The sequence below is a fragment of the Columba livia genome, chromosome 8 (assembly GCF_036013475.1).
Source record: "Columba livia isolate bColLiv1 breed racing homer chromosome 8, bColLiv1.pat.W.v2, whole genome shotgun sequence".
NCBI lineage: Eukaryota > Metazoa > Chordata > Aves > Columbiformes > Columbidae > Columba > Columba livia.
The window spans coordinates 32955631-32975360 of record NC_088609.1 but is presented as its reverse complement, the minus strand read 5'-3'; the positions used below and the strand labels follow the sequence as shown (position 1 = coordinate 32975360).

Below are 19730 nucleotides of genomic sequence, written 5' to 3'. Positions count from 1 at the left end.
CCCAAGCATAACCCTCTTTAAGTGCCTTGGCAAAATTCCTAATTCGTCCTACCAGGTTCCAGCCAAAGAAGTGCTCTAAGCAGTTTTAGTTGTTTTCTAATCAGAACAAAAGTTATTAGATCTGTTCTTGCTGGTCCCTAGACAGCGCCTTTGGGTCACTCTGTACTTTGTCCGCACCATAACATGTGAGTACAATGGGGGAAGGGAATGGGATTTCTACCTGTGCACTCTTTGTCAAGCTAATAAAGAAGGACTGCGGCTGGTCAAAAAGAGAAGAAAAACATTGGCAACCCCGAGTGTTCCCTCAAGGTAGTAAGATGTGAAATCTCACTGTCTTGAACTCTAGAGAATGAGAGGAACAAAAGAGTGGGTGAATAGATTCCTATGCAAATATTCCTGGTTTTCATTTAGTAGGTTATGCTCTTCCTGAGCAGTTTCTTGCAAAATCCTGCTCTTCTTGTGTTGAAGAAAGGCACCAATTATATTCCCAGTGTAGACATTTCTGATTACAGAGTGTCACAGAATTGTGCTTTGAATAATGTTTTACAAATAGAACTCTTATGAGTTCCACGTGTAAGGAATAAATGTCTCTATACCTATAATTTTCCAGATGGGAAAACTGAGGCTCCCAGAAGTTATTGTCTTTGTTTAAAGAAGTGCAATTTGCATTGGCTATATGACTCAGTTAAAACACATTTTGCTCCTAGAATCCCTAAAGCCCCTTCCCAAACATCATAAGGTCAGTGATTAGTCAGTGATTACTCACATATTTTGTATCCCAGAGTACTTGGTAGAGAAATTAAGCTGTTTAGTGTGCTACAGCAAAAGGTCTAAGGATGTAAAGAATCTATGAAGACTATGCTTAGTCACCCATGAAAATAAGTTCTCATACAGATCTGGTTTCAATGCCACCGTATAAAACCATTTTCATCCCAGTTGTTGGCTGAACAAATACAGTAGAAAAATATTATGATAAAAAATCTTAAGATGATTTAAGATAAATAGAATCTTAACATAGCATTTCAGTTGTACTTTCTCAATATGTTGTCATAAAAGATATGAAGAGGATGTTCCTGTAAACTTCAGCACATCTACAATGTTTTCACATTTCATCTCCTACCGCTAGCTTGTAAGCTTTGTAAATGTTTAATGACAGATCAATCCAAGCTGTTTCCACCGTGACGGCAATTGCTGTTGGGGATCACAGTTATCGCAGCCGACCTGGGCAGTTTTAAACTGCTGTGCTAATAAAAGCCGAGCGGTGGAAGGACTGTACCCTTCATGTAGGTTTTGCTGCTGCTTATCCAGGCTCTCTCTTTTGTTCTCCCCTGGCAGCACATTTCAATTATGTCAGCGTCTCAACGGGAAGAGCTGTTTGTCACCCTATCTCCAGCTGTCAGGGCGGCGATCATCTCTGAGTTACAGGCACATTTGAGTTACTGACTGCAGGACTGAAAGGGCGGGATATCACTGCAACTGCAGTTTATTAAAGACCCGCAGCTGTTTTGCAGAAAATATGGAAATACAGTTTCCTAATAAATAATTCTCCTCCAGTTTGAAAGAGGTGTACGTTTCTTCTAAAGATTCAACTTCTAAAAAATTACCTGTTATCAGAACAATCACCTGAAATAATCCTTATAGGTTTTCATAATAACATAACTTTTTGCAATAATTTTTATTACTTGCATAATCATTATTCATTGAAGACAGCACTGTAGTATGTAGCAATGATGTAAGCAAAGTCAGTGCTTTACATAGCCACACTTCAAGAAATTACTGAAAAAATGTACTAGTAGAATGCAACAACACAACCCGAGTAAGTGTAGAAGAAGAAAAACACTTCATGAAAATTAAGTTTTTTGTTCTGAGGTTTCCATCAGATCACACAGGGATAACTGATGATGAGGGCAAGGCCATGTGGGAAGGACAATGTGTATATCTGCTGTCATTTTTTCCTCTCCCCTTCCTCGATGTGAGATTAAATGATAACTTGGTTATCTAAAAGTAAGCCTAGAATCTTAATAATAATAACAATTAAAAAAATGCATATATATTATTTTTCTTATTTTTAACCCCATGAGGATAAAAATTACATTAACTTTGAATTACACAACTTCTTTGTAACTAAAAGGACATATTATTGATGTCTCTAAGTCAAAATATACCTAGTTTGGAAAAATATTAATCAAAAAAGCTAATTGGTTAGAAAATCACCTTGAAATATTTTAATATCACTGAAACAAACCATTTTATCTAAGTATAATAAAACTACTGAAATGCTGAAACAGCAAGTAAATCTTTCATATTTGCCATTTTCAGTGAAAACAACATTTTCAACAGCATAGCTCTAGACTAAGCTCCACTCTGCTACACCAGAATAAAGTCCTCTGCATACTGCAACATTCATTACATGATCAATGAAATTTCACAATTAGAATTAGGACTTCAAAATTTCTTTCATTCCAAATTCTTATGTCAACTTGTGGCAGAGCCTTACCCAGCATCAAACATAATTAAACCCAATTCTTTCACTGACAGCTTCTTATTTTCCTTCAGCGACAATGTTTCTAAACGTTTCAGGAACTGTTTTGTAGGGATAGCACAAAACCTGCTACTATTATTAATTTGTGTACTGGGAATTGCCAACTGACCAAGACTCACGTCACGTCCTGCAGAAGTTTGTGTTCTCTTGAGAAAACAAAAGGTCCAACCTTTCCTAATAAGGAATTTCTTTTACTTTTTAATGTCCTTGTTGTTTCCAAAGGGATTTAAACAGATTTTTGCTTGCTTGCTTTTGGGGGCACTATTCTCATCAAGATATTAGCTGAACTCTGGAAAATGACATAGCAATTTTGTCCTCATATGCAGCATGCCCTTGTTTTCTGCAGGAGTCTGCCACATTTGCAGTGAAATTCCAAGCAGATTTAGGTGTTGGTGTTTTTTAATGTATTATATTTTACCATATTTCTGCTTGCTTAGGGTTTTTTTTGTTGTTGTTTGTATTTTGTTAGAGCATAACAACTTGCTTTTTATCACATTCCACCTCTTTGATTTTCAATCATTTCTCTGGTTTCTATAAATCTCCAAAAGCACTTGCCATAGCCCTCAGCTTAGCATCTTCTGCATATTTCATTAATATATTTTCTATCATTCTACTCCATAATAAAAATTTTAAAGAGGACTAGGTTCAGGATAATTTCTGTAGGATCATATAAAAACCTTCTAACTTGATGATTCACTGCACCACTAACAACTCAGCCTTTGAAAGGGAGCTAAATTCCTACTCCCTCATTCAGACAAATGGCTGTAATCACTCTTCCTGTGGAAAGATACACAAAAATTTTGTAACTTATTTGGGCTGTAGATGGATACTAATAGATCAAATGGCAGCGTAGCACAGAGTTTTTTGCACCTCATGATGGTTATTGGGATGATGGAATTTCTGTGTCAAAGGAGAAGATTTTGAAAACCTGCAGTTAGGTTGTAAATTATTCTATGTAAAAATATTTTCTCTTCATGTATGTTGTAAAAGTGCCATTTATATATATAAAATGTTACAAAAATTCCAGTAAAGAATCAAAATTTGCATGTTTCCTAAGTTTTGTGATATGCATTTTTCTCACGTAAGCCAAAGTACACTAAACTATTAACCAGAGAGAACAAATAGATTAAAAATTACTATGTATGTGAAAAATGTTTGATTTATAACCACTTTAAGTACTATGACCTTTTAATACTTTTAACTTTTTGTTGGTAATTAGCTTTAGTATGACATGGATGTAAAGCTGTGGAGGATATTTTTCCTGTAGTTTCTTTCTGTTTCATTAATTGTGTTAATTTTCACATGATGCAGCAATACTACATAGCAACAACAGTCATGACAATATCAAGCATTTTATTAAAACAAAAACAAAGGGTTTGGTTTGCTACAATTCTTTTTATTTCTGTTTCAAGGAAAAATCAGAGAGGAAATGAAATCACCTGCTGTCCCAATTAGCATTTAAATAGTCTCCATTTGGCAGTGGATTTTGTGATCTTATTTAGGTTGAAGAGGTGAAGAAAGTGTTTTTTCTCCCCTGTGCAGCTGCTGCTGGGTTAAGTTTCTCCTGAAAGGATGCAAGGATCCGTGAGTATGTCAGACTTGTTGGATACAACAACTTTCTAATTCTTCCTTTCAATGGTATTTTTTGGTCTCATCCGCATTCAGGCTAGGATATCCATGTGTTCTTCCTGTGCCTTAATTTCCTTGGAAGAAAAGACCCATGGATGCAGGCTGGAATTCTCATCAGATCTCTGTGTCAGTGTGAACTTCCCTGCAGCTCAGTCGTACCAAGGGAAGTGACATCTTTGTGAAGACAAGATTTTTCCCCAAGAGACAACAGTATACGTGTTCAATATAACACATTTCTTCTATCTTCCAGGAATACATGTGAGGAAACACAGGGTTCTTGTGGGAGCTACACATTTCTTTTTGAAACCTGTTTTTCTACTTTTTCTACCATGGTTTCAGTGGGGTGAAACCCCTTTTGATAAAGACCTTTTCTGGTTGTGGGTGCCTCTGACCTCTGCAGGAGAGACAGAGTTATTCACCCATCTACAGTGACCCTGGGGCAAGGGGAATTAAATCTCCACCACACAAAACTGTCAGGTTTAAGATGAGCAAAAAGCAGGAGTAATCAAGAGGATAATTCTGTTCTATCTGTTGGAGCATTTGCTTTAGTCTCATGATACCGTGTTTGAACTCTTGCCAGAAAATCAAAAGCGGAATGTCCACCTCTATCACTTCCTTTCTGGTAGAGAAGTAACTGACGTGTAAGGGAGAGAGGGAGATTGTGTTTTTGTAGATTTGTTTGTGTGTGAACAGCTTTTACAAGAAAAATAAGGCAAGGAGTCAAAGGGAAGGGAGGTTTCTGTGCTGTTCAGCTCTTTACTAATTTCCTACTCTCAATTTATTGTCATCTTTGATGTGCTTTCAGCTGGTCCCAGGTTCAAGGGTGAAGAAAATTGTTCCACGTGTACAGTACAGTAACCACCTCTGACCTTGACAAAGACACATCCAGAATCACTGCTGTCTGCACCACAGTAGGCCCTATTCAGAGAAGATAAACATACCTACAGGTGTTGGTGGTTGTGGGAATTTTGTGCTAATGCAGCAGTGCGTGTCACAAAACAGCCTTATACCAAGCCAACTCAATGCACTAGCAACTTAAAGGTAGTGTTTAGTGTAGTGAAAGAACATTTTCAACCATCCTGTCTTTTTCTTCTACTGCTTAGATTTTCTAAGACAGGAAGACCAAACCCTAGTTAACATTATCTATTTGTTGCAGTGATAGTATTGAGCTTTGTCCTGTAATGCATGTGTGAGATACACACTTTACTGTAGGACTGGAGTTGGAGTTCCCTTTGCACCAGCCGCTAGGCAACCATTAGATGGTAAAGATGTTTGCTTTGCTGCCACACTGAGCTGTGCTCAAGATGGCAATCCAGAGGGACGAGATTTTATAACTCATCACAGGCCCCTACTTCGACAGACTTGTAGTGATTCATTGCCGTTCTTCATAACTACAATTCATTTTCTGTAACATATTCTTGTTATATATAAAATACTGGACTATATTTAACTCGTAATCTTGATTTTTTTTTTTTTTGAGAAACAGCACACACTGTGTAGGTGCACTGATATTGTTCATGGCAGTGTTGCAAAGCTGGCATGTTTTACAATAGGTTGGAATTAGTTCTGGCCAAGACATTGATAGCTAAAGTGAAGTTTACTGTGGACATAACAGAATCCCCAGTAATTGCCCAGCATTGCTGCTTACACAAAGAAGCTGGACAAAAGCACCATCACATCTGCTGCGCATATGGCTTGGAAAGCCAGTTGATCTTGGCTCTCTTTCTAGATCTGTACAGCCATGTTGCATTCTGTTTCTTCCTAAGCAACATTTCTAGGCAAATACTGTAATGTTCATGTAGGCCCTAATGATCTTAAACCTGGTGCAGAATAGCAGCCAGAACAATGAGGTCCTAAGCACAGTTGCTATACTGTGGTTAATAATGCAAAATTTTTGGCTAATCAGCCTCAAGTTGAAATATGAAAATAATAATTGTGAAATATGAAATATTAAAATAATATTTTGCTAATTTTAATTATCTTCTTTATTGCAACTGGCCTGCATATCTTACACAGCATCCTGTGTATGCTCAGACTCCCATTTCATGAACAAAATGGAGAAGGGAGAGGGAGAGGCAGAGGAGGGTTCTGACCTGTTGAGCTGACCAGACATGAACCAGTGTTACAGCTGCACTCACACGATACCTCACTCACACTAACAAGCCACCATTTCTGATGATGATTGTTTGTGAAATACGTCCCTCTTCTGCAGTTCTTGTTGCAGCCTCTGTCGGGTGTCTCTTTCCCCATCTGTATCCCTACCATAGCATTACAAATAAAATTTATGGTGCACACCATAATTATATGATATTATAAATAATATTTTATCTCCCACTGGTGCTTATATCCCATTTGAAATTTTCCACAATCACTTTTATTTTTCCCTCTCAGCCCTATTCTATAAAGGTGTTATGAGGGATAATGAAATGAATGCAGACACACAGAAGTTTTATGATGATACAACCTCAATACATATATTTTACAACAGTAGAATTCAAAACAGAACTTAATTCTACCTGAGGCTTCTTTAGAAAACTCATATTTGGACTCTGCAGAAGGATTAAGTATCTTAGTATTTTTAATGTAGTCTGATCTTCAGAATAGATCCAGTTGCATACAAGTCTCCAACATATTTATTATAATATGAAGTGTATTACAGGCTGACCTACCCAGTTTTATACAAGTCCTAGAGTTCTGAAAACTTCATTTCTAAGTTTATTTCCCTACCTTGCATAACTTTTACATCCATGTCATTCAAGAACTGAGAGTGAAAACAATGTAACAGGTATATAGATTATTATTTCAGACAATAAATTGAATGTTTAATTGTTTGTGTTGCAGAAATTAGTAACTCAACTCCCATTCAACATTTTTATTTAGCTAAGAGCATTAGGAAGTTCTCGGTAGTCTGGAACTATATTGACAAGTTTATTGCCCTGATTCTCTGTTGAGCTCGCTGTTGTAATTTCACTGGTTCTTTAGAGATATTTGTAATTTACACCACTAGGAAAAAAAATAATAACACCAGAACAATTTTTAATGAACCAAAGCTTCAAATTCACTTTGGAATTGATGCAAATAGTTGTGCTAAAACAGAAGCATCCTTTGTTGTGGTAAAGAATAAAAATTAAACCTTTTTATATGCTGAATAAGAATCTCTGACTTTATTGTTGCGTGCAGATAGAGATCTGAGCATTACCTGCTGCCAGTGAAAAACAACATTTAGATAGGAGGATAACATTTAGATGCAAAGAAGATCAGCAGCACATTCCCCCAAGAGCGAAGCAATAAACAAACAAATATCACACCAAAGAATTTGGGGAAAATATTTTGGTTTACATTCTACTGCTTTCAACAATGTGAATTGTTACAAATAGAAACAGTGTAGTAGTTCTATTTCACAATATCAAAACAACATTTGGGTATATGTCTGTGAGATTTACACTTGTGTCAAGTCAGAGTCATCCCACAGTGTTGGTGGAAACAACTACCTTTATAAATTCAAATGCAGGTTAAGTAATTGTCCCCTATCAGTGCTGTGTGTATTAACAGTATTTCTGGCATGCACTCCACAAGAGCGTGGTAGAAGTAAATGGAAGACAAAAAGTCTTTTATTTGGAAGGATAAATGTATAAATTGTATAGTAAATGAGCCAGATAATCTACACTGTAGAAGACCGATTAAGTTTATGCAACATTCTCATTGGAAAAGGAACAATTCTAGGCACTGTGTATAGCTTTGTAGACAAGGCTTTGGATCAGTATTTGAGTATATATTTGAGAATATATTGAGAATATATATTTTGTTTGATGCCAATCATTTGAGGTACATTTTCCCAGTTCCAGGCAGGCAGGAGCAATATCAGCCTTTGGTTTGCCTCAGCCAATACTGACCACTAGTAACACACCAGAAACAGCCCAGAAACTCTTTATCCTCAGCCTTACTATGCCTCAGTTTTCCAAATGAGAAATAGGGTGAACAAGAAGCCCTAGCTTTAAATTTTAAGTTATTTATGACAGTTTGGTTTTGCATCTATGCCTCTCTATTGCCCTGTACAGCAGAACGATTTGTAGTTCTGAAACAGCAACTAAAAAAAAAAAAAAGGGAATAACAGATGTTTCAAACACTTTGAGACTATTAACTGTGGCAAATAATGATGAAAAATTTTAGCCATTTGTGTTTCCCTTGTGATTCATCTGGGAGTATCCACCAACAGTGAACCAACGAATCTTCTATTATGTTTTATTTTCTCCAACAGAGTTTTATGCTGATTCAGTCTTCACAAACTGTATTTTCATGTGTTGATTCATGCACTAAAACACTTCCACAGATTCAACTTTCTCTCTTCTCTCTGGAAATAAAGTTTCCTTTTTTTTATTTTTTTTTTTCTTTTTGTAATTTTAGTCAGAACAAGAAGAATGTGATTTTCTTGTTGATTTTGAAGCAGTATCAGGTACAGTGAAATCCATAATCAGTGAAATCGTCCTCAGTGAGAGCTCCCAAGAATTCTGAGTTTCATTTTCTTATAAAATTCCAGAGTTATTAGGTTTTGTTCAGGTACAATCAACTACAGGAACAAGACCATGATAACTATTGGCTCTTAAGGTTAGAAAAAGACTGCAAATATACCTTTCTGCTTCTCTTCCTCATAACTCTTCTCCTGATTGTATGAGAAAACTCTTCTCTGAGACAGACTTCTCGATTTTAAAGCTTAACCACTGTTTTATCTATTGGTAAGATAGGTGCTTCTCCAAAAATCTTTTGGGAGAGTGAAGGTAATCTATGCATTGTGGAAAACATAGGAAACAGTTTTTATATTATATTTAAAAACTTAAATCCATACCTTTTCATCACATTGAAATCTAGATAATATCGGCTTTCATAACAGTTGAAAATAAATTGAAAGAAATGCAAGAATCTTCAAGTCAGAGGAATTTTTTTATTCCATTAGTCTTCTGTAAGTCTAAGTGAATGCACCATTTTACAAAACCTTTTGCCTACATAACAAATGACTCCTATGGGCAGATATGAACAGGGAAAAAAAGATGTTTTGAGCTTTCTAGGACTGTGTAAGGGCTGGATCCATCTGAGCAATGCAGTTACAAGGTGTTAGATACTGTCAAGTTGGTGAATGGTCTCCTTACCCCTCTAGGACATGTGACAAACCATAATATCAGTACTTCTTACAGGGAAGAACAAATATATAAACCAAAGAAAATGAATGGTGACCTGGACTTTTCACAGTTAATTTCACGGACAACTACTTGTGACTCCAAAAATGCCATTGTCTTACCCAGCAGGCTGTAAATCGATATCGTTATTGCCATTAATATAGGAAAGAACATGTGCTGGCCTGAGAACATCTGAATAATCAAAAAACAGAAATATAGAAAAGCTGCAAAATCTATGTTCTGTTTACTCAGACAGTAAGATTCACCCCCCAAATATCCCAGTCATTCTCCATTTGAGATGCAGTAGAGATAAGAGTAGGTTTTCCTAGGAATTCTCCATTTCCAGCTGCTCTCTGTGACTCATTGTTATCATATGTACCCATACTTAATTATTTGTTTGGAATTTAATTAATCTTAAAATTCTGTGCAAACTGGTGCAATTTTACAAACTAATTCACCAGTTTCTCATCATTAGATGAACCACTCCATGTGGTCTTGCTGTTTATCTTTTGTGTAGTTTGCCACATGTTCCTAATAAGTGCATTTATTCATGCTGTTCCTATATACTGCTCGGCTGATTGAGCTTCAGCTAAGGTACAGCTAAATACATGAACAGTGAGGCTCTGAATGAATGCTCACAAGTGTGTTTGGAAGGATATCACACACTAAAAAATCAAAGCCACAAGAAAAGACACAGCAATAATTCACTCTCAGATTTCATTAGGATTTTTTTGGTACACATATTGCAGAGGATGAATGTCTATCAGACATGGACAAAAGGAAAGCCACTTTTCTTGCTCTTGTGTAGTAAACCTTCTGATATTCATGACAGGTGAGATGTCTCAAAACATTTATGTCACGGTATCTGGGAAAATAATCTGTGATTGGTCATAATAAATGCATCTAAGTACATTTTAAATATATAGTGTATATATTTTCAATTAAAATTTGTTTCTAGATTTCTACATATTTCATATTCAAAATGCAAGAAGAAAGTGAAGCTGATAGTAATGAATTAAAGTTCTGAAAGCAGATTTTCAAGTGCTGGGAAACTGATACGATGAAAAAGGCATAGAAAGGCAAAAATGTTACTAGGATCTTTCAAAAGTATAATATACTAAGAGGAAAAGAAATGCTAATGATAGTGCTCATTTTTTGTAAGGTGAAAACCAGTATAAATATATACATTAATAAGGAAAATACATACATGTTCAACAAACATTTCCGTTTAGGCTTTGGAAAAACGCCAGCCATTTATGAGGATATAGTTAATGAAGAAATACTTTCCATTTCAGCTAATGGGAAATACCTTTAAAAGGAGCTTATTATAGCTTGAATTTTTTTCTTTTCTATCAGCATGCCTGGATAATTGACAATTTTAAGAGACATAAATAATTGTCTCCCTCTGCTCTGCTCCTGTGAGATGCCCCTGCAGTGCTGGTCCAGCCCTGGGTCCTCAGCACAGGACACACATGGAGCTGCTGGAGAGGGGCCAGAGGAGCCACAGAGTTGATCTGAGGCTGGAACAGCTCTGCTGGGAGGACAGGCTGAGAGAGTTGGGGTGTTCAACTGGAAAAGAGAGAGACTGGGGAGACCTTAGTGTGGCCTTTCCATACTTAAAATTGGTCAATAAGAAAGAGGGGGACAGACTTTTTATCAGGGCCTGTTGTGATAGAGCAAGGGGTGATGGTTTTAAACTAAAAGAGAGGGGCTCAGGCTGAACATGAAGAAGAAATTTTTGACACAGGGTGGTGAGATCCTGGCCCAGGTTGCCCAAAGAGGTGGTGGATGAACCATCCCTGGAGACATCCCAAGCCAGGCTGGACAGGGCTCTGAGCAACCTGAGCTGGTGAAGAGCTTTGAAGGTCTCTTCCAACCCAAACTATTATATGATTCTATAAGATGTGTTGTATACAATCAGGCCCTTCTGCTTCTTCCCATCAAGTGAAGCTGTTATGTTTACCTTGCCCATGTTGCAGTGTTTGTCCCTATTATCTTGTTTCTATACAACTGTAGATATTTTCAGAAGGCTGCTCAGTCAAGATATGACTAATTCCCTTTGTCTTCACCTTGAATAGTAAAAATCAACTGTATCAAATGTTTAGGAAAGGTTGTGTCAGATTCTCCATCACTGAGCTGATTTTAATAAACATCAAAAGTTCTATGACCTGTGCTGGTAATGAGAATTTTTTCACCTGACAAACTACATAGATTATTAACCTTCGCTGTTACCTGATTCTGCTTCTGTCCACACGTGAGTGAATCTTCTCTTTAAAAGCCAATTTTCTTCTAGAAAATATTTTCCTTACTTCTCTGTTACTGTCATAGAACCGCTAATAGGTAGCTGCAAAGTAACAGGACATTGCTGCTATGGCCTTTGACACTGTCTCCCATAATATACTCTTGCAAAAGCTGGTAGCCCATGGCTTGGACAAGTGTACTCTATGCTGGGTTAAGAACCGGCTGGAGGGCCGGGCCCAGAGAGTGCTGGTCAATGGGGCTGCATCCAGCTGGCGGCCAGTCACTAGTGGTGTTCCCCAGGGGTCAGGGTTGGGTCCAGTTCTGTTTAACATCTTTATTGACGATTTAGATGAGGGGATTGAGACCATCATCAGCAAATTTGCTGATGACACCAAGTTGGGAGGGAGTGTTGACCTGCTGGAAGGCAGGAGGGCTCTGCAGAGGGATCTGGATAGACTGGAAAAATGGGCTGATTCCAATGGGATGAAGTTCAATAAGGCCAAGTGCCGGGTGCTGCACTTTGGTCACAACAACCCCCTGAAGCGCTACAGGCTGGGCGCAGAGTGGCTGGAGAGCAGTCAGGCAGAAAGGGACCTGGGGGTACTAATTGACAGGAAGCTCAACATGAGCCAGCAGTGTGCCCAGGTGGCCAAGAAGGCCAATGGTATCCTGTCCTGTATCAAGAATAGCGTGGTCAGCAGGACAAGGGAAGTGATCCTTCCCCTGTACTCTGCATTGGTGAGGCCACACCTGGAGTATTGTGTTCAGTTCTGGGCCCCTCAGTTCAGGAAAGACATTGAAGTGCTGGAGCGGGTTCAGAGAAGAGCAACACGACTGGTGAAGGGACTTGAACATAAGACCTATGAGGAGAGGCTGAGGGAGCTGGGCTTGTTTAGTCTAGAGAAGAGGAGGCTTAGAGGTGACCTCATCACTCTCTATAACTACCTGAAGGGAAGTTCTAGCCAGGTGGGGATTGGTCTCTTCTCCCAGGCAGTTAGCAATAGGACAAGGGGGCATGGGCTTCAACTCTGCCAGGGGAAATTTAGGCTGGATATTAGAAAGAAATTCTTTACAGAGAGAGTGGTCAGACATTGGAATGGCCTGCCCAGGGAGGTAGTGGACTCGCCGTCCCTAGAGGTTTTTAAACTGAGATTGGACATGGCACTTAGTGCCATGATCTAGTAAACGGACTAGAGTTGGACCAAGGGTTGGACTCGATGATCTCTGAGGTCTTTTCCAACCCAGTCGATTCTGTGATTCTGTATCCTCTTTTATAGAATCTGTAGGAACATGGTGTAGTTTGACACCAAGTGGTGTATGTACAATCCACTCTGAGCCCATCTCCTATAGAGGAATTAGCCTGTGTATAATTTCACCCAACAGCCATAGCTGGCCACAGCTTTTTCAGTGAACAGGACAGAGGAAATGTGATTGACAGTGTTACAACCCTGATCAGAGCCAGGTAGTTGAGCTGGTTTGTGCCTGTGCAGCTGACACGAGCCTCAGTCACAGATCAGTGTGTGATGTGAATCACGAGCATGATAATGTTTCCTTGACCTTTTTCTTCTGAAGTTCAAGACAGTAGTAGTGCCATTTTATATAATCTTGGCCTTATTCAAGCTATGGCCTCAGGCATTAAGAAATCCCGAGGCTTTTTAAGAAGATAGGTGGAGAAAAACACTGTATATTCTCCCATGGAGCTGTTCTGCCAACAGATTCACTTGCAGCTGCATGGGAAACGTTGGCTTCAGCTTCCCACCGCCATTCCAGCCCATTTGAAGCAGTCATCTCACCATCCAAGAGATAAGCTGTCTCATTTAGAAGACATTAAGAGAAAGGAACATAGATGAGCTCTTTATTACTAAAAATGGTGTGAAATTTGTTTTCTGAGCATGCTTTCTAAAATATGTCACAATAGTATTCATTAATATTCATGCTTGCCAGTACTAATATTATTTTATAAAACATGTAAGTTGCTTACAATGAGACCCAACATTGCTAATTTTGCCTGGGCTCAATTTTGTGTATAGTTGACCTTAGGAGAGACTGTTGTAGTTAAGAAGAATCCATCAGACTCAGTGTAAATCTCTTTGTAGATTCTGACTTAATTATCTGCAATAGCAGAGACTATATTCCCATTCAAATCTTTTGCACGCTACAGTTTTAGTGTACAATTGCTTTTTTAAAAAATTTCCTTCAACTAGTTGTTTTATATAGAGCTTTCACTATATCTCCCCATACCATAAAGTTTTAAATGTATTGAAATGAATACAGTGATAAAAGAAAATGTATAATTTATACACATATTTGAAAAAAAAAAAAATCTATGGCATGAAATTCAAAAGAGACATTGACAGCCCTTGTTGGCCTGCTGCCCTAGAATGACTTTCAGACCCACTTGCAACTTAAGCTTCTTTCAAGATGAAAACATGTCCATGACTTGTACAATCCTCTACTAAGGGGTGTTTAATTATTCATCACTCTGAATGTCATAGCAGAGCAACACAAACAAGAAATAGTAACAAATAATAGAAGAAATAGTGTGGAAATAAAAAATGTATTTTAACTTTGTCCAAGTAGAACGTTCATTCAGCAGACAGAAGCGGTGGCATGCACGAGGTGCAGCTGATCAGAATTGGCACTGCTGGGCTTCAGGGCTCTTGCATGTGTTAGCCAACCAGCCAGGAAACAGATTTTTGGTAGGACATACAAATCCACAGTTCTGATATCTAAGAAGATGGTGAGAATGCTGCCCATGGCCGCTGGCACTACTTACGATAATAACCCGGTTCGTTATAGGCTTCACCCTAGGAGCCAGACTGACTTATTTCCTCTCTCTTGTACAAGCCCAGGAACTCAAAGCCATCATCCTTCTCAACAGCAGGCTTTGCACTGAACATTAAAGCACTCTGTCCAATGGTTAACATGTTGTCCGGGCTGGAAATAGATGGGCAGCTCAGGGGGTACCGCCTGCTATTAAATCTTAGGTTCTTGATAGCACCATGACAGCTGCTCGTCTTGGCTCTTGCATGGTAGAAGAAGAGGTAGAGGAGGAAAGAATAAGCTTCTAATACCTCTAGTGTTTGTATTCAGAGCATAATTGGTTTTCTTGTCCAGCAGCCAGCACTGATACTATGCCGTTCTGTGGGAGGTGTTCTTCTGATGAATGGTACTCCAGTGACTTCGGAAGACAGTATTTTCTCTACTAAGAAGAAGATCATTAACTCTGTCAGGCCTGCTAGTCTGCCTTTGGCGGTGGACAGGAACGTGATTTCTAAAGGAGAATAATGCACATTTGGTACAAAAATCGTTTGAGGGCTGAAGAGTTTGTGTTAGAGAGAATGACTGCAAGAAAAACAAATAAATAAAGGCTGAGCTTTACTGTGTGATAAGAGAGGAGAGAAGGAAATAGGAGAGAATGGTGAGATCAAGTGAAGAAATGGAACATATATATACATCGATATAAAATACATATTTATATGTAATTTATATGTATTTATATATATTGAAAAAAACATAAGGATATTATTTTACTTATAGTGAAATTTCTGAAAGTCTGAAATCTTTCCTCAGGTTTCCTGCTGGAGAAGCTGCTAGTCATTTCTTGCTTGTCCTCATCTAGGTGTCACTGCTCCTGCAGCCAGGTAGCTCAGCTTTGGTGTCCTGGGTCACTCTTGTATCTCCAGAGATGAAGCTTCCTCTTATCTCTCCCAGAGGGTTTAGGTCTTCGTCTCTCCGTATTCTAGATCACTTCATTTAAGAAAGACTTCAGAAAAATATGAAAGCTGGTTTGTATGCTCTCTAAAAGCTTCAGCTCATCCTGTGGCAGAGTTATAAAACTGTCATATTTGAAAACAAAAAAAATCCAGCTTCCATATTCTAATCCTCAGCTTCCTCAGCAGTGAATGTCAAGGAATGATTACTTGCTGCATCAAGATTTGTTTCCACTGATATGCTCTGAATCAAAAAAGAAGCTAAAACTTTTACAAAATCATTAGTCTGCTTCCTCACTTTGTAACAGTGATAAGGCAAAATAATCTTTCCATAGCAAAAACCGTGGAAGGAACTCAAGTTTCCTTAACTAAGTCAAATAAATTGCTCGTAGTGCTAGAAGAACTCAGTTGCTGGATTCAGTAAATAAAGGACTTGTGGTAGAACAGGAGGACCTTGACTTGCAAATACTTCTGAATTTGGTAGGGATGAGACCATCATTTCGAGGCTTACTCTTCCAAGAAATCATTTGCCGCTTTTGGAGAAGAGCTGTAAAATGTATAATCTGAAATCACCGTTCAGAAAGAAACAAAAAAGAAGGCAATCAACTTAGCTGAAGAGTAAGAGGAGGTTCAGACAAGAGCTGTAATTAGTTACACAGAATGTACCTAGTATTTACAAAGAATTTTAATCTGCATCTGTGCATTAAAAGCTCCAAAAATTGGAAACTGAAATTGGCAATGTTCAAATTGAAAAGAAAATGCATTCTCTGTAGTTAAATACTATAACAGATTGTTGAGAAATTCTGAGAAATCTTCAGCATCAGCTTTTAAGTCAGGATTAGATGTTTTTCTGGGAAACATAAGCAGCAAGAGTCATTTGGTGATATTCCTTTGTATCAAAAAGGGAGCAGACAAGAGGATTATGGTGGTCTCTGTCCTTAAAAACTCTGACAATGAAAATCACGTAAAGAGTAGCAGCAAACCAGCTTTTATAAGAATTGCAACTTTTCTGGCATTCTTGTCTTTGATCCTCAGTTTTGATACAGACAATTAGTCTGATAGTAAGTTTAGAAGAAAATACTTCACCAAGGTATAAAATTAATATTTTACATTCTAAAGCTTGTATTCTTTTCTTGCTGTCAAAGCAATTATGTCTTGATGGCCTGTTCAGGCACTACAACTGACCTATATTTTCTGATGTATTCAAATTAAAAAACAAACAAACAGACAGACAAACCACTCAAATATGCACAGAAAGCAGAAAATTTAAATAAAAAACTGGTTTTCTTGTTTGTGTCTTTCACTTGAGAAGTACATTTACAGAGCAGTTTTTAGTGTTTACATTGATGTGGTCAATATGCCCAACGAATATTTTTTCATTTTAGAGATAAAAAATGTTTGTAATTTTTCTCATCTCTTTCTACTAATATACAGTAGTTCCATAAAAGCTGGAAAAAAAAAAAAAAAAAAAAGTAAAAGCAAGAAAAGAGGTTATTGGCTTCATAGCTTGTTAAAAGGAAAGTAAATTTGTGAGAGAAAACTTTAAAACTTAATGCTAATTTAGCATACCAATAATGTCTAGAGTCTTAAGACTGGTAAATTGCATTACATTTCTGGTAAGTTGCATAAAGCTGTTTCTACTATAATTCTTCCGATTACTTTTTGATAAAAAATAGGATCCGCAAGAGTGTGTCTGAGAGGAAAGGCAGTTCACAGGAGCTGCACCAAATTGTCACCTATTACATGTGTAAATCTGAGAGGAAAGGCAGTTCACAGGAGCTGCACCAAATTGTCACCTATTACATGTGTAAATCTGAGCTAGACCGGGGTTAAGGCTGACTGGATCTGCAAGAGAAACAGGAGGATGCTGGAATGTGTTAGGACAATGTAAGAATGTATTTGTCTTGGCTCTACTAATAGTTGTGGACTTAAAAGTACTAAAAAATATTAGTGTTGATTGTGTTAAGAAAGGTTGGACCAGATGATCTTTGTGGTCTCTTCCAATCTGGTATTCTCTGATTCCGTGATTCTGTTTGTTATGTAGCTTATCCCAGTCATTCAGCCAGGGCAGCTGCTGTGATACCCCTCAAATATTAGTTTCTTGATGCATTCTTGATTTTTGCCTTCTGTAAATTAATATTGTGCTATATTTAACTGGGACCTCCAGCAGGATCTTTCAAGGATCTTTCAGCAGGATCTTTCTTTCTCTAATTTGTTTGCTTTTCTACAATCTTATCTAAGGGAAATCTTAATTGACATAGCTATACAAACAACTCAATGAAGTGGCAGCTAAACTGCAGCTTCTAGGTTGCCTTGGACTTAATTCTCACAGTACTCTAGTCTGTAACCCAAACAGTTATTCCTGAACTTTGCAAAAGCAAATGCTGTGTATCTTGGCTAGATTTTGAGGACACTGAGTGGTTCCACTAATTATCTGGCGTCTTAATTAGTAACTAAATGAATAAAAGAGGTGTTTATTTCTGTGTAACTGACTTGTTTGTTTTCCCTGATATAATTGATTTATTTTGGAGAGGGGAAGGGGACACGTCTCCTACAGCTTTTCAGTTCTATTTATCTGCTTTTAGGAATCAGGACTACTATATGAATATTTCCTCAAAGTGGGGGCCAAAAGTACAGAAAAACAGAAATATCATAGTAAGGTCAAAAGTGGTGTGATCGTGTTTCTCTAAATTGTTCAAATTAGTCTGCTATGTGCCTAAGTGGCTTGTCATCAAACAGCAAAAATCACGGCCTGTTTCATTAATTTTTTTTTTGTTTTTTTTTTTTTTTTTTAATTTGTCTTGTACTAATGAAAATACTTGTTTTATTTAGTCCAAATTTTTTGAAATTATGACGTTAGTTTCAGTTTCTAGCAAATCTGTTTGTCCTGGGTCTGTATTCACATAGGGACCAAAGAGAAACAATAGGAACAGCAGCATCCTAAGTGGCTTATTTTTTATTTATTTTTTTCTGAACAATGATTTTGTTATGGAGTTGTGTCTCCACTTCTAATAAATAACACTCATTTCTTGTCCTGTGCCTGTAACACATGACAGAGTATCACTGTCAAGGCCTGTTGTAATACCCAACTAGTCGCCCCCAGCTAGTCAACAGAGCAGAGTGTTTGCAAATGAAGAACATTTGTCTGAATGACATATTTCTGAATGAGAATTGCTTTGTTTTGCAGAGAGTTCGGCCGCTGGAAAGTAAACAATCTTGCTGTTGAAAGAAGAAATTTCCTTGGCTCCCCACTGCCACTTGCCCCTGAATTCTTCCGTAACATAAGGCTACTCGGACGCCGCCCGAGCCTTCAACAGATCACAGAAAACCTTATCAAGAAATATGGGACACATTTCCTACTATCAGCTACCTTGGGAGGTAGGTTAAAACTTGAAAATATTGTGCAAGAGTTTGGAGTGACTGAACTGATAGAATTGGTCACAACTGATTTCTGTGTAAAACAGTGGGGCTCCCTTCTCAGAAGAGCTGGGCTGAGCAGCTCTCCATGGGCTGGACTTCAAAGCATGGGAGCAGGTTTTGTCTACAAGCCTCATTGATCCTTCCGCTGATGTTAAACTCTGCTTCACTGATTCCATGTAAACAATTTTAGGGATAAAATGATAAAAAATCCCATTGCTAAGGCTGGGGTACTTGTCCCAAGTTCCTGGTGTGCCTGCTCCTGGGATTTTGGGCATGTTTCTCTGCACTTAGAGGTCATTAAGGAGGGTGACATTTTTTTCTGTAAGAGTCCGTTACAACAATTTACAGAAGAACAGATTACACAAGTATCTAGGTCCATTACAACACTGCAGAGATAAAGCAAGAAAACCAGTAATTATTATTTCCAACAGAACTTTTCAACTAGGAAATTTCTGAGCTACTTTGACTGCTGGGAAGTCCCCATATTGTCACTCTACTCTTTTAGTGGGACTAAAAGTTTCAAAATGGGATGATGAGGTTTTGTCATGTGATTCCTACTAACTTAATGGAATCTGCGTCTCTAAATCCCCGCAGATTAATTTGAAAAAGGGTAGCCTGATGTGTAACTGGGATCCAGTCACCAAATGGATTGAAGAAATCCAGTGAAGAGGCCTAATGTTCAAGAGAGAGCATAAATTGTTCTGAATGAAAGATAATTAGTGTTTGCAATTACCCATCTAGGCATTATAAAATGAACTGACATTTTAGAAATGTGGTTTTATCCCTGGGTGGGTCATTATACTAAAGATAATTCTGGTGATTGAGTATCCTTCCAACAGGACAGTCTTGTCAAAATCCTTTATTCACCTGAGGAATGGTTCTCTTTAATACATTTCATAACTGAATTCTAACCATATATTAAGGAAATGACAGCCTTCCTATTCTCTTTTGGCTGATATGTGAGATCTATAACAACGGAAATGGCTCACAGTAGCTCCATTTTGGAAAAGATCA

At 37.9% G+C, this 19730-nt stretch overlaps 1 protein-coding gene across 3 annotated transcripts in view; it reads left to right on the top strand.

The window, feature by feature from the left end:
• BRINP3 (BMP/retinoic acid inducible neural specific 3) overlaps positions 1 to 19730 on the top strand; it is a 231184-nt gene that overhangs the window by 113223 nt on the left and 98231 nt on the right. For all 3 annotated transcript variants that reach the window (XM_065072811.1, XM_005508054.3, XM_065072810.1), the window contains one exon: positions 18484 to 18674. In XM_065072811.1, the coding sequence (XP_064928883.1) occupies positions 18484 to 18674 (191 nt within the window). The remainder of the gene's footprint in view (positions 1 to 18483; positions 18675 to 19730) is intronic.